The sequence below is a fragment of the Barbatula barbatula genome (genome assembly GCF_947034865.1).
Source record: "Barbatula barbatula genome assembly, chromosome: 11".
Classification (NCBI taxonomy): Eukaryota; Metazoa; Chordata; class Actinopteri; order Cypriniformes; family Nemacheilidae; genus Barbatula; species Barbatula barbatula.
Genome location: NC_136774.1, coordinates 16,784,466 through 16,798,226, shown reverse-complemented (window position 1 = coordinate 16,798,226; position 13,761 = coordinate 16,784,466). Strand labels below are relative to the sequence as shown.

The following is a 13,761-nucleotide window of genomic DNA, read 5'->3' as shown; positions in this document are numbered from 1 at the left end:
AATGCAAAGGGTGTGCAACACAACTTGTTTACATTTTCGTTCTCAAAAAGCTATAACTTTTTTTATTAGTATTAATTAATTATTAGTGTTGCATCACTTTATACTGTGACATTTTTACACACATTGTAGGCATACACTATTTGTACACAGTCTGAAGACAAACGTTCATCAAGATATTCAAGCCCTAAAGATGTAGCACATTTACATAGAAAACTGTAAAAACAGATGCTACAGCATATTATCGGTGAACGTGGGTTTGGCTAAAAGCGTCTTCCAAGTGCATAAAATGTAAATGTTAAAGATTTTAATCCCCTTCCCTCCTATCTGTCAAGAGCCGCCCTGTGGCAGTGAAGGGTGATAAGCTCTTTAAGGACCGGCTGCTCACAGGGATGTTTGCTTCTCCATCAGCTGAAATATTGATCATTTCCTGGTCGACAGACGAGCCACATATATAATTGAAATGAATCTCTAGGCATGTGTCAGAACCGGTGGAAGAGTTAAAAGAGGTACTGAAACGGCTCTCACTGACCGAGAACGTGAATCATGCCAGATGATGGAGAGCCGTAGACCTTGCAGTCCAGCCTATTGAACGCTGTGAGAGTTAAAGAGATGAAGATAAGCACCCGATACGGGTGTCGCTGGCGCTACTTCTGCCGGGATTCTTTCATTGGAGAAAACTAGCCTGGCTGAATGGATGTCCCCTAACAATACATCATACTGAATATAAAAACCAATTTTCTCTCAACTAATTAAACAAGAATACAATGAACTTCTGGCTGTCCATAAAGTCTTTCTAATTTAGCACAGAGTGTGGGCATAGCAAACTAAATGAGCACTAATAAGTGCTAAAGGTTCTCTACAGAGGTAGGGTCAAAGGTGTTTGTGAACTAGACAAGAAGCCGCTTGTCAAGTCACGAAGGTGACAAACAGATGACAGTGATGCAAAGAAAAGCTTTTACTGCAAGGTTATATTTGTTAAACTTAAAGTCGTCATGAAATAAAAAATGACCATTCTAATTGTTTTACAAAGTGTTGCAGTATTTATTATAAATGATCTATCCGTGAATAAAAAATTTTATTAATTCGCCCCCCCTCGAAACGACCTCTCTTCACTTCCAGTCATGCTGGCTTAACATGAACTTAAAATGAGTAATATCCTTGTTAGTTAATGTCAACAAAATGATTCATGTTAGTTAAACAGTTACAACTTTTGATTTAAAAAATGTCTCAGTAAATGCTGAAGTGAACTAAGATTAATAAATGCTGTACAAATGCTGTTCAGTGTTAGATCATGTCAGCTACTACTTTTACAAATTGTTAACAAATACAACCTTATTCTAAAGAGTTACCATCTCTATTTATTTATAAAGTACTCAGAGGGCTTAGAAATGATTTTTTCCTGGTGTGGTCTACTGGATACATCATTCCTTTGATTTGTATAAATTATATTATACAATTATTTCACAAAACATTCAATCTTTGCATTTTTAAAATAAGCAGAATTTCCAAGAACAAAGTTGAATAAAAAGACAGAAAACCAAATATGTTTACAATTGCAGGGCAACAAACGTTTGAGGAATGTAACATTTAGGAAAACGTGGCAGTGTTTTAGCAAGTGTCAGCAAAGTTATGAGAACAATATATTTTCATATTACAGCAAAGAAAACGTGACTATATACTTTCTGCTTTACAGTAATGAGTTCGGTAGAAACGTACTTTTTTGTTCTGTATTTTCATTTTGGGATGAAATATGATCTGGACATTTCCCTGTGAGTTTCTCCCACAAAGCTGTTAACACTTTCTTTCTGTGTATGGCCCAGCACACAGACAGTGAGCACAGACACCAGCCTGACTCTCACATAGCAACACTTTTCCAACTGTGTGACAGGACTGCCCTCTACAGGCCATGGTGCTTTAAGGTCCCAACATGCACAAACTGTGTTTCCTGGGCACTTGAGCACAACCAGTGATTTATGAGGTTTCAAAACGCTGGAAGTGAACAAACGGCAGGCCAGTGTGACACTCCAATATCCCCGGCAGAGGAAACATCTAATGAGGTACACAATGGGAATTACAACTTCAACGATTCCTCCAGAAACAAAGCATTTTCTATGAAAATCCAATTGAAAATGCATGTTAAATTAGACTTAATCCAACCAACCACATCCGTGTCACCGAAATCAACAGAGACATTCAAATCTAGCAGCCTTTAACTGAAGGTCAATGACAAAATTAGATCTACTAACCTCCCCACACAAACATCCGCTTTGTCATAACATGCCTCTATTGGAGCTGGGCCGGGGGGAAATTCCCACTTTAAATCTATTCCTTTATAATCACTCCCCGTGTTTGGCATGTTTCTCTGCGGCGTATATTAAAACAGATCCATCATGCCTGACAGACCTTATGTGATCTCACGGTCCCTCCTCTGCACTGTCGCTGCTCCTGGGGTTTTGGAGAAGAGCGTTTTATTTTGCTTTCCCGTTCACACTGTTGGAAATCAACACATGACTATTTCTAAACAAGAACTCTCGCTCGGTGTGTTAGAGAGCAGAAAATGAATTAGCCTGGCTAATGAGCGGATAACACTGGTGTGCAGGGCGACGCAATCATGTAACCGATGATTAGATAACAAAAGATGCAAACGCTTGACAGGCAGGCAAGAGGGCCACGCAATTTTCAATGCAATATGCAGATCCAGTTGTTTGGGAAGAGATGTTAACATATGATACTACGGGTTAAGGGCAAACGGGGCATGTTGCATACGTTAGATGAGGTCTGATTTACAGCATTGACATTTTCAAGAACTTTATTTTCACTCCATGGAACCGAAAGACCATAATAGGAAGATTTAAGGGAATTACAGAGGAGAGTAAACTCACAGCATCAGATGCGGGCCGATATTTTGCTCGCTCAGAGAGGCCACAATACGTCTATAATCTGTAATAAACTGTGCTGGTTTTGCTCAGTTTGTGTTTGCCGTTTACTGCCAACACTGATCATTTGAACTGGAACAGAGACATAGTGAAGCTAACAAAAGATAAGAAACAAGTTTGCTCTTAAACTGTGCATCTGATAGTTTGGTACTTTGGCCCTTAGGTCAATACTAAAGTAATAATTTAACCATACTAGTTTTTCTACTGTAGTTTTTCCACATCCTTAATTACTTTACGTTTTCAAGATTTATTGTTTAAGTATGTTAAAGCACCATTTGGCTATTCCATACAAAAGTCAACCATAAGATAATAAAAATCTTGATTTCACCAAATGTTTTCCCCGTACCGATTATTAAGATGTCAATACTTGGTGGTTCGCCCATGTGAAGTTTCTCTTAATGTTTTTAAATCATGTTTCGTTTGTTTTGAACGCACAATTGTCCGCTAAGTGATTTGTCACATCCATAACGGAATTGTTACATCCATAATTCCTCATAAATGGACACATGAAAATTAAATAAATATATATATATTTTGTGGTCTATAAATGAAGAGCCATCCCTTCTAAATTTGTTGGGTATCATTGCTTCTGCTTTGTGTATTTTAATTCACAGACATTTTACAAAGAATGCTGTCTCTCAAAACGTGCTTCCTTTTTGTCACATGACATCCATAACGCATACTTTTCTCTTTTTAAAATATAAAACTTGTCAGTAGACTGATATTTTTCTGATGTCTGTCATCAGGGGTTTAGTAAAATACAAACAGATGGTAATAAATACATTCTCTGAGAATTTATATTTTTTAAGTTCTGACTCAAAATGTCACATCCATAGCGCTAGAATTGCCCATTTATTTATTTTGCATCTTCTCAAGAATCACAAGTTAATTAATTGAAAAATACTTGAAAGCTGCTTGTCATTATTTTATTTTCTTCAAGCCTCATAAATGTATTTCTGAACTACACAATAAATACATTTTTGTCCAACCTAAGGCTCTCTGAAATGAAAAATATGAGAAATATCCCCACTAATACCACCTGCCCCCCAAAGCAGAAAATTATAGTTTAATGTTGTTACGCAAAAGTCTAAACCTTCTGTTTCAATAAGAAATATCGAATTAAAACAAGAATCAAGCATATTACAGGGTCCATTGATATGAAATATATTCACATTTACATTTTTACATAAAGCAGTGTATTTAATAGGCACCTTAGCTGCTACATTCAAATTAGTATCGAGAAAGCGAAATTTCCCTGGCACGGGCACCACTGACATTTTGGTACCATGACAACCTTAGCTGCAAAAATTTAATAATACATTGCCTCAGTGGCATAATAGAAAGCCTGTTATTAAGCTCACCCACACATAACCATTGGAACAATTCAGAACTGTACGGATTTCAACACTGACAGAAATCAAACATAGATCTGTGAAACTTGAAACTGCCCTCCAGTCCTGAAAAATCCACTAGAAAAAGACACTAGATAAAACGTCAGGTGCCAAAGACACGCTTGCTTCTTTCTCAAGCCTGAGACAGCTTAATTGTAAAGATCTCTTCAAGTAAGTTCAAAACCACTGCATGTTACAGTTGTCACTTTAAAGGGTTCACCTCTTGACACTGAATACGACATTAGGATGAGCGCGTCTGAATGAGCACAGGAATCTCTGTATCATCAGTCAGCATGAAATAAATCACTCTACCTCATTGAAGAGCACTCGACCGGGCTGACCCGCTGTGCCACTGACAGAGTGTGATCCGCTCTTCCACGTGCGTCCAAAGAAGTGCTGATGACCCGAGTCGTACAAGGTCACGTGCAGCTGACACCTGGGTGCATGGGACTCTTCTGACTGTTGCCATGACAACCAGAGGATGGGAAGGGAGGACAAAGGAGAAGTACTACCATCAGTCTCGATAATCAATGAGGCTTCTCAAGGAAGTTTTAAAATTTTGCTATGAAAGTGACATGATATTTTGAGCAGTGATAGCAGTATACTGCAGTGTGACGGGTGGATTTATATTAAAGTTAGTAAATGTTCAAAAAGTCACCCAACATTTAAGATAATTAAAATTTGGGGCAAAGAATGTCAACTTTGTTCATTAATATCTATATTTTATTTCATAATGAACTAAAAAATAACCATTAATCCAAATGAAATATTCACCTGTTTTACGTGAAGTCCATCGATCTGCTTGAAGACCAGCTTGAGGCCTTGAGAAGATACTTGAGCTTGTCGGGCAGTTTGACTGTGAGGTGGGATCACTCGGTTTCTTTCGAAGACCTCTTTCCACATCGACATGTGTGATTCTTCACCTCTATCAGCGAAGCTCTCAGTGGCTGTCGGTCAGTGGGCGTTAATGTTCCTTGGCAAACATCCCTAAAAGCGTCTAAAAGTTTTAATGGATGTTAAATCACTTACTTCATTAACATCAGATGCGGAGTGTTGACGCTAAATCACACAGCGAGACTCGTGTAGCCTCCCATTCATTCCAATCTCTGCAGTGCACAACAGTTTCACTATTTCCTTCTCCTGTTGCCGCTTTCTTCGCACGTATCTTTCGGCATAACGGGTCAAATTGACTAAATTACTCGTTTCGACATTTTGAGACAAAAATGACTGTCCGTTTACCGTATAAGCCTAGCTAGTTAGCTGTCAGGAACAGGCTTCTAGTTGTTGCCATAGCGTTGCCAGGGTGAAGTAAAGAGCGGTTTGGCGCGCTTCTTCTGCACGAGTGTGTAGAAGCGCGAGAGCGGTTATTTATCGCCCCCTCGTGGCCCGGGGTATATTTAAACTCGTGCTTTTTAAAAACCAAATAAAATAACTTAATAATAAGAACTTAAATCATAATTTGGTCATTTTTGTTATATATCATTTTTCTAGTATAATTTATTCCTAAACATAACTTAATATGACGGTAGCATGGTTTTATGATTTTAAAATGCAGTCATGTTGTTTTAAAGCATGTCCGCAAGATGGCAATGTAGTTGTTTTGATCGCACGCAAAAGGCAAAGGAGGAAGTTTGCATCAGTGGGGAAAAGTCCAGTAAATATGCATAAAACAAAACCCAAACTGTTTAAGATAAGAAGTGCCAACAATGCCAAAAAATACGGAGTTGCGGTTGTTAGCTTAAAAGAGCTTATTAAAAAGGGGTGTCATTTACTAAAGGTAATCGTCATCCATCTCCGCGAAATGTCATTTAAAAGAGTTTTGTTTATAAATGTATTCGTGTTGTTTTACAGGTATCTAGCATCGGTGTACAGATCTGCTTATACGAAGATGGAACAGTTGTTACTGAAGATTATTTTCTAAATCTCCCTGATAATACAGAACTTGTTCTCCTCTCAGAGGGAGAAAGTTGGAACGATGGTTGTGAGTTATCTTTTTCATCAACAGAATATAGGCTTCTGAAACAAAATAAACAAACATAATGCTTTTTAATATGTTATGTCTTAAAATGCTCTATTGTGACATTTGGCTTTTCAACTCTGCAGTTGTTTATGAAATAAATCAAGTCCTAGGATGGGATAGACACACAGAGTTGCTGATCAATGCCGCAAGGACTCTTTTATCAGATGAACATTCTCCTAAACGACGCAAAATATTGGGAGACCTTCTGAGAAATCTGAAGGACAGTTCAGAGGTGGAGAGCAGAGCAGAAGACAAGGACTGGTTTAAAGGCAATTGTGTTTTTATTGACTTTTCTTCAAAAAAATAAGAGTCATCCATAAATTTACACTGATTTTTACATAAGTAGATCTTGAATAGGAGTGTTGACTTTAAATACTTGAAATGAAATATTGCATCAATTTTACGAATACAAATTAATGGTCTTTTTATAAATATGATGATGTTTTTATGTCTTAATCTTAGGAATCGATGTGCGGTTTAAGACCAAGTCTGCGTACATGAAATATAACTGTGAGAGCAGAATTCGGGGATATTTGAAAGAGGTGCTGCACATTTTTAAAACTATGTGATCTTTTATTATATTTAGTTTACATTCCGTGAAGGAAAGCATCAACCTGCAGTCGTTCTAAATGGGATTATGTTTGGTCTGTAGGTTGATGGACAAACAAAGGTCATTTCCAATGCCAAGACAAAAACTGAATATAAAAAGGTAGTGGAGATGTTGGCAGAGAAATTGAAGGCTGTGCGCAACAATGGTACCTACTTTGATCGATCAGAGAAAGACCTCCACAAGCTGTGTACTGAAGAGGGCTGGTTCTCCTGCCAGGTACTGCGATTCATTCACATGGTCTGTGATTTCTAATGGAACAAAGTCTCATTCACCCAAGCACATTTCCCTTTGAAGTTTAACATGACTCAAATAATGTCTTAATAACTCATCTTGCTGTGCTAATGGGGGTTGATAACTCAGTGGCAGCTTTTGTCCCACTGGTAGAGTAGTGTGCCTTTTTTGTATGAGACCGTAAAGTACTTGTACTCCAACAGGGTGCCTTTGATGTGAACGAGTGCCCATTTCTCCATTCAATAAACCCATATGGGAACCGTGAAAGCAGAATACTTTTTAGCACCTGGAATTTGGACCACGTGTGAGTATTGTTAAATATGCTTTTTCGCACATTTGTAATATGGAAAAGTCATAAAATGCATTTTTTATGGGGGAATAGGATTATGGAATTAAAAGCCAAATTTTCAGTTGTGTGAACTAACTGTTGTTTGTAAAATCGAATCTATTCTTCAGAATAGAGAAGAAGAGAACTGTCATCCCCACTCTTGTTGAGGCACTGCAGAAGAAAAAGAGCAGTGAAATAAATCTGGATTATTTTTTCAAACTGCTGTTCACAAGAGAGAATCTCAAACTGGTTCACATCGTCTGCCATAAGAAAGGGGCCCATGAGCTCCACTGTGATCCACGAAAAATCTACAAACGGGTCAAGAAATGAATAGGACCTTGATAATCTTATGAAATAATCAGCTTAGTATGCAAATTTTAGTTTAGCTGAATCACGAGTACGGATTCAAGTAGTAAATAGCTCAGGGCTATCTTTATATTTGTATTATTATTAGGCTATATTGTGATTGAAGTTTGCAAATTTTCTTTTTTCTTTTCTATTTTATTTTAACCAAGATTTTTGCACCAAAGCAATATCTGTCCATAAGCCAATAGAAAAACTTTCCCAGGGCTTTTAAACTATTATTAATTTTATATTTGTACATTCCATACATATACATTTGTATTAGTTTATTTAAAGAATTTTAAGAGAGTCCCTGGTTTTATTCCATTTTTGCTTCTATGTTTACATCCTGTAGCCAAAGAGCCATCAAATAATCTGATAAATATTACCTCATCAGCTTTTTGTGTGCATGTTTGTGAAGAGAATGTCTTGTACAACACACATCCGTAGTACACTCATCACAAACACCAGTTCTTTCATTCAAAAAGATTTTCAAAACCATTTAACATTTATCACATCCACACTTGAGTCGATTACTGATAGAATATTTCTTCCACATATTTTTAAAGAAAATGACAAACGCAACTCAGTTTCCAAAGCTGTTAATGAGGTTTATTTTCTCTGGACGGAGTATTGTAGCTTATAATAATGTCTGACATTAAATTCACACAGAAATTACATGTACTTTGCACACAAGGCACTTGGTAGCAAAAATTTGATTTATCCCTTCAATAATATATAAAAAACGTAAAATCACAACTTTGTACATGGCATGAAAACTATATTTTAAAATGTTTAAAGTTAGTGCAAATGCTGTATTTATACAAATATCTCAAACATTACATTTATCCTGGAGGACTGGCGTGCATACAACAGGTCATCTTTCTGGATTTAAAATTCCAAATTTTCATACACGTTAAAAAACTCCTGACAAACAGGACTTAATTTGAGGTTTTAAACCAATAAAAAATATTTACATATCAAAGAACACAGTAGTAGTATACTCTTATTTCCAATTATACAGCACCAAATCTTAAGCATATGTCTGTTTTTTCCAAAACAAATCGAATCATTCTCAACAGAGAATTTTTAAAAAGTGCCACATTTTGAACATTAGAAGTATACAAACTATTGTTCAAATTTATTACATCGTCTGAACAGCAAATTTGTCCTACATGGGGCACTTGACCGATAACAATATGTATAGAAACTTTTTTTAATTTGATTTCATAGCACATCAAGTAAGGACTAGTGGAAGGGCTGGCCAGTGCTACAGGGTCAACTTACAAACCATTCAATTTGTCATATTATATAACTTCCGTCAGAACAAAATCCCTCTGCCTGTCCAGTCTCTTTACCCGACACGAGTATGGTACATGTGTAAAGTTCTTAAATTTATAACTAGAGATATGATATAACACGTTCTGTATCACTATTGTACCTCATTTCATAAAGATTAAATTACCACATCAATGATAACTCATCATGCTATCACTAGTGCCTAATTCTTGCTTGACACAAAGTCAGGTGGGTCAACTATAGATCAAACAAGGCTTTTAAAATAAAACAACTCACTTCACCAATTATACCCATTTTAACAGCTGATTCAGTCGATTTGCTGGACACCCTAAGATTTAATGTCCAGACTGTGGCATACTGAGTATGTGTGGCTTAAGCTCTGTGAAAGTGATGCTCATAGCTGCGCGTCTTCACTGTCCTCTTTGGCATAAAAATGCTGACTCCTGTACTCTCTCCGGCTCACCCTCTTGCTGTCTGGAGATCTGTGTGGGTATTCCTGAAACAACAGCAATATTACACCAAAAAATATTCTAGTATTTGCCTTTTGAATATGAGTTGTTCGTATAATAATGATTAACCGGATGCTTTCTGTATATCTGCATCCACAGACCTCTGCTCCAATAATCCTTGCATGGTCCTTTCTTGCCATGTTATTTTATTATTACTGTGTTAACAAAGCCATTTGGTTGCATGTCATTATTTGTTTAATTAAACATGACAAGAGTTATATTACAGAGGCGAAAATGTCAAGAAACTGCCTAAGGCAACTAATAGGCTGAATCGGATATCATCTTGCTGCAGTTCTACACCGGTACCTAATGAAAATAAACAGTCGCACCTGGTCCAAAATCTGTTTAGCTTTACCTGAACAACATCCATGTTCCCAAAGAACTGTTCCACCGGGAAAATTTGATTACTGTCCTCGTCGAAGAAGATGCTCGGGTCCACCCGCGTCTGGGAACCGCAAACGACCGTCTGGTCCATTTTCGCCTCTGTAGAGCCGCTCGTGCGGCAGTGCGTCAAAACACTAGAGTTCTCTTTCCCGCCTCGAGCGTCGCTCGAAGTCTTTTTCCCGGGCGGAATTTTGACGTTTTCGTTCGCATTCGCGCTGGCGTTTTCTTCTCCCTCGCCGTGAAACGGTCTTTTTGGGAATCGTTTGGCCTCTCCGCCGTCGCCAGCCATCTGTCGCGCTCTGCTTGCGTTCACGATATCAGACGCCGATCTCTGCACCAAACCGCGCAGGATTCTCCTCTTTTCTGATCGCTGTAAATACAAAACGCATATGAAATATTAGCGCGCTCCCGGACGCGTTTGATACTTTGTTACAATACAGCGCGTACTCTAGCAGACAGACGGAAACTGCGGGGAGGGGTTGGTGGGGTAGATACTGACAGTGACCTTGACTGAACTTTTCACACCGGGCGGGTTTAAAGTGACAGCGCCGCACCCTCGCCGTCTGTGGCTCCCAGCGACAGTCTGGAAACGAGACCTTTTTGGTAAATTATAAACGAATTCACGATGATGTATCAGTTTACACAAGGAACGACCACCGCTTTGGAACCGAGGCTTCTGGTAAAGTCTAAGTTTAACTGAAACCAATGGTGTCCATTCTAAGGGAGCATCTATTGCACCAAGAAAACAACTTTTAAGAAGGTAAACAACGTGATCTTACCTGCTTTGCCCTCATTGAAAATGTAGCCGTCTAAACCGAGCGCGTGGAATCCTGCGAGTGTTTGTTATCTCCGGTGACCGCCGAAGCTCCGCCTACCTCCGATAATCTACGTAAGTAGTCACGAGATGGGCGGGGAACAAATATAAGACTTTTTTTGTTTATTCTTGTCTGTTTTCGTTCTGTTTTTGGCTGTTATTATTTGTATATTGTTTTAAGCAATAAACAAATATATATGAGACTTATTTTTATGCAGGCGACCTACAGTTTGTAGCCATGTTAGATTTCTCAATGAAAAATAACACAAATCCACACAACTGTATGTGTCTATATGTTTATGCAAATTAAGTTACGTTTTTTATTGTCATAAGTAACACAACACCACCCTATTAAACTTCAACAGAAAGACTGAACTGTGTTCATTGGTTGGCTACAAAAGGCTTTTGCTAAATTGTAATTGGGGCAGGATGTCACACATCTTCTCTGTGGTGGGATGTTGTTGGTGGACAAAAAACAATCAGAATATACCATTAAAAGCCACTGGAATAATGTCCAAAACAAACTACAGGGGATGCTGTAATGGTTTTATGGTAAACAGCTGATAGTCCACGCGCAAATCATTTATATACATTTATCAATTAGAATATTTGTTGGCCAAGACGATTTTTTTTCATCTTTTGCTGTTTAAACTAATATTTTAATTATACCTGCCTATATAATAAAACAGCATGCCTTATAGACCAATGTGTGTTTTACAAGTGTTTGTTTAAACTGTATATTTGTTTTATACGCAATTTCCAGACCAAATAGGCCTACAACTCCTGTCCCAATCCCTCTAGAGTCCAACAGTCTAACATTCCCTTTGGTTATTTAGCCCACGACATATTTACTTCATGGTCTGCATAGATTTCATTGGCCACAGGGGGACGCTAAATACTACATTTATGTCAGCGGGATTATTTCAGGTCCAGTGCTTATAACTGCTTCATTCATCATCTGGAAGTACGTGTGTGTGAGGGGAGAAGTGTGTAGTGTTTTGTTTTAGAAAATGTTTCGTATGTTTAACTGTTTACAATTCATGCTAGATATTCAAGTGTTTTGAATAGGTTATATCGATGCCCTCGCGCGCTTGTCCAGCTGTCATGTGTAACCAGAGAGCCCGTCGTAAGTAGATGATGTGGGGAGGGTCCTGGCCATGAAGGTGCAGGAAAGGAGGGCAGACCAGCGATTGTTTTACAGGATGACTGCCTCCCGTTATAGGCAGTTTAACGATGGAACTTGACGAGAGCAGGACCTGTCGCTACAGTTTATGAAATGACAGCAAAGTAACAGGCATTAGAAATAAAAAGCGCATCTTTTCCTGCATCATCACAATGCTCCTTAATGGACCGTTTATTTTTTCCAGATCAATTGGGAAATTAATAACAGTGGACCTTTGCATTTCGTCAGGAAACTGTTGTCAAACCAAATGAACTGCTTTCTAAACAACCTGAGGACGTGCGTTATGGAATTCTTCTTTAAAAAGAAGAAGAATCTAAGGACTGCGGTAAGCTTGACTTTGGCGTTTGCAACTTTACTTATGCTTCAGAAATTAATACCGGTGGATACGAACATCAAGGACATCAAAGTCGGGCTGAAAAACAAGAAATGCGGACTCGAATGTCTCCCATTCAACGGTAACCGAATACGGAGCCTCGGAAACGCATCCCAATTACGCGGAGGCGCTTCCGAACTTTTGGAAAAACCCATACCGACAAGTTGGGATGTGAATAGTATTAGTTGTTCGGAAAACTCCACGATGAGGAGCCAGGGCTGGTTTCGCGGTTTAAATCCAAGGTTTCATCAGTTTGTCCTGCGCAGACACTGCAGATATTTCCCTATGTTGTTAAATCATCCGGAGAAGTGTGGCGGTGACGTGGATCTTCTGGTGGTTGTAAAGTCGGTTATCGAAGAACATGACCGACGAGAGGCCGTGCGCAAGACTTGGGGTAAAGAACAGGTCATCCGGGGAATGAACATCAAAACTGTATTTCTGGTAGGCACTCCGTCAACTGGCAAAGACGCACGAAATTTACAAGCGCTGGTTAAGTATGAAGACCGAACGTACGGGGACATACTGCAGTGGGACTTCATGGACACCTTTTTCAATCTCACCCTAAAGGAGGTTAATTTTTTGAGGTGGTTCAACGTCTACTGTAGTAAAGTACCGTTCATCTTCAAAGGAGATGATGATGTGTTTGTTCACAGCCAAAACCTGGTGGAACTAATAGGTTATAAAATCGAGGAGAACAAGGTGGACAATCTCATCATTGGCGACACCATTTTTAAAGCTAAACCGATCAGGAACCGTCAGAGTAAATATTTCATTCCGAAAGAGCTGTATGACAAACCATATCCACCTTATTTGGGTGGAGGTGGATTCCTCATGTCCTCTAAAGTGGCCCACAGTCTGTTTATGGTCAGCGAGAACGTGGAGCTTTATCCAATAGATGATGTGTTTTTGGGCATGTGTCTTCAGAGGTTGAACATTACCCCTGAGCTGCATCATGCCTTTAGGACATTCGGGATTATAAAGCGTAAAGTGACCCCTTTGAACAGGGAGCCATGCTTCTTCAGGAACCTCATCGTGGTGCACAAACTTGGTCCTCAGGAGCTCTTGAGAATGTGGAGCCTTGTACAAAATGAGGACCTAATCTGTGCCAGAAAAACTGTGATCTGAATTGGTTTTATAATTCGGACAAATATTTATATTTAAAAAATTTTTTTTTTCTTTTGTAATGAAAATGAGCTTGATGATTTTTTGTATTGTTGTTACCAGAGCCAATAAATCCTAATTTGGGAAAATGTCTTGCCCTTTATCCATACTTTATATTTATATAATATTATTTATGCCTTTGAGAGATACGTTTTTCGATATCAATATTCAAAATGGTCA

At 38.5% G+C, this 13,761-nt stretch overlaps 4 protein-coding genes across 11 annotated transcripts in view; 2 read left to right on the top strand and 2 right to left on the bottom strand.

The window, feature by feature from the left end:
* nphp4 (nephronophthisis 4) overlaps positions 1–5,236 on the bottom strand; it is a gene marked incomplete at its 5' end in the record, with an annotated part of 102,870 nt that extends 97,634 nt beyond the window's left edge. Inside the window, 2 exons of the mRNA XM_079468138.1 lie at positions 4,640–4,786; positions 5,102–5,236. Of these exons, the coding sequence (XP_079324264.1) occupies positions 4,640–4,786; positions 5,102–5,236 (282 nt within the window). The remainder of the gene's footprint in view (positions 1–4,639; positions 4,787–5,101) is intronic.
* Positions 5,237–5,924: 688 nt separating this feature from the next.
* dffb (DNA fragmentation factor, beta polypeptide (caspase-activated DNase)) lies at positions 5,925–8,840 on the top strand. 2 transcript variants are annotated; one of them, XM_079467138.1, is made up of 7 exons: positions 5,925–6,104; positions 6,179–6,308; positions 6,431–6,616; positions 6,810–6,889; positions 7,000–7,173; positions 7,392–7,492; positions 7,645–8,840. In XM_079467138.1, exons 1-7 carry the CDS (start codon positions 5,988–5,990, stop codon positions 7,844–7,846), a joined length of 990 nt encoding a protein of 329 aa, XP_079323264.1. In that variant the 5' UTR covers positions 5,925–5,987; the 3' UTR covers positions 7,847–8,840. The 2 variants fall into 2 exon arrangements, with proteins under 2 accessions (XP_079323264.1, XP_079323265.1); XM_079467139.1 differs by having other exon boundaries at positions 5,953–6,104; positions 6,452–6,616; positions 7,645–8,450.
* cUnh1orf174 (chromosome Un C1orf174 homolog) lies at positions 8,439–10,945 on the bottom strand. 5 transcript variants are annotated; one of them, XM_079467143.1, is made up of 4 exons: positions 10,830–10,919; positions 10,556–10,633; positions 10,022–10,420; positions 8,439–9,653 (listed from the first exon to the last, which is right to left on the bottom strand). In XM_079467143.1, the coding sequence occupies exons 1-4, from the start codon at positions 10,842–10,844 to the stop codon at positions 9,552–9,554; spliced, it is 594 nt and encodes a 197-aa protein (XP_079323269.1). In that variant the 5' UTR covers positions 10,845–10,919; the 3' UTR covers positions 8,439–9,551. The 5 variants fall into 5 exon arrangements, with proteins under 5 accessions (XP_079323269.1, XP_079323268.1, XP_079323270.1 ...); XM_079467142.1 differs by having other exon boundaries at positions 8,446–9,653; positions 10,550–10,633; positions 10,830–10,945; XM_079467144.1 differs by lacking the exon at positions 10,556–10,633 and having other exon boundaries at positions 8,446–9,653; positions 10,830–10,945.
* On the top strand, positions 9,998–13,687 carry b3gnt7l (UDP-GlcNAc:betaGal beta-1,3-N-acetylglucosaminyltransferase 7, like; the record flags this gene model as incomplete). 3 transcript variants are annotated; one of them, XM_079467136.1, is made up of 2 exons in its annotated part: positions 9,998–10,939; positions 12,232–13,687. In XM_079467136.1, the coding sequence occupies one exon, from the start codon at positions 12,295–12,297 to the stop codon at positions 13,543–13,545; it is 1,251 nt and encodes a 416-aa protein (XP_079323262.1). In that variant the 3' UTR covers positions 13,546–13,687. The 3 variants fall into 3 exon arrangements, with proteins under 3 accessions (XP_079323262.1, XP_079323263.1, XP_079323261.1); XM_079467137.1 differs by having other exon boundaries at positions 10,572–10,810; positions 12,232–13,666; XM_079467135.1 differs by lacking the exon at positions 9,998–10,939 and having other exon boundaries at positions 12,331–13,660.
* Positions 13,688–13,761: the final 74 nt, after the last annotated feature.

Coding starts and splice junctions, on each gene's coding strand:
- cUnh1orf174 (XM_079467140.1), bottom strand. Junction 10,421..10,549: donor AAAGTTCAGTCAAGGTCACT/GTCAGTATCTAC, acceptor TTGTATTTACAG/CGATCAGAAAAGAGGAGAAT.
- dffb (XM_079467138.1), top strand. CDS start 5,988: ATGCATAAAACAAAACCCAAACTGTTTAAGATAAGAAGTGCCAACAAT. Junction 6,105..6,178: donor AGGGGTGTCATTTACTAAAG/GTAATCGTCATC, acceptor GTTGTTTTACAG/GTATCTAGCATCGGTGTACA. Junction 7,493..7,644: donor ACCTGGAATTTGGACCACGT/GTGAGTATTGTT, acceptor TCTATTCTTCAG/AATAGAGAAGAAGAGAACTG.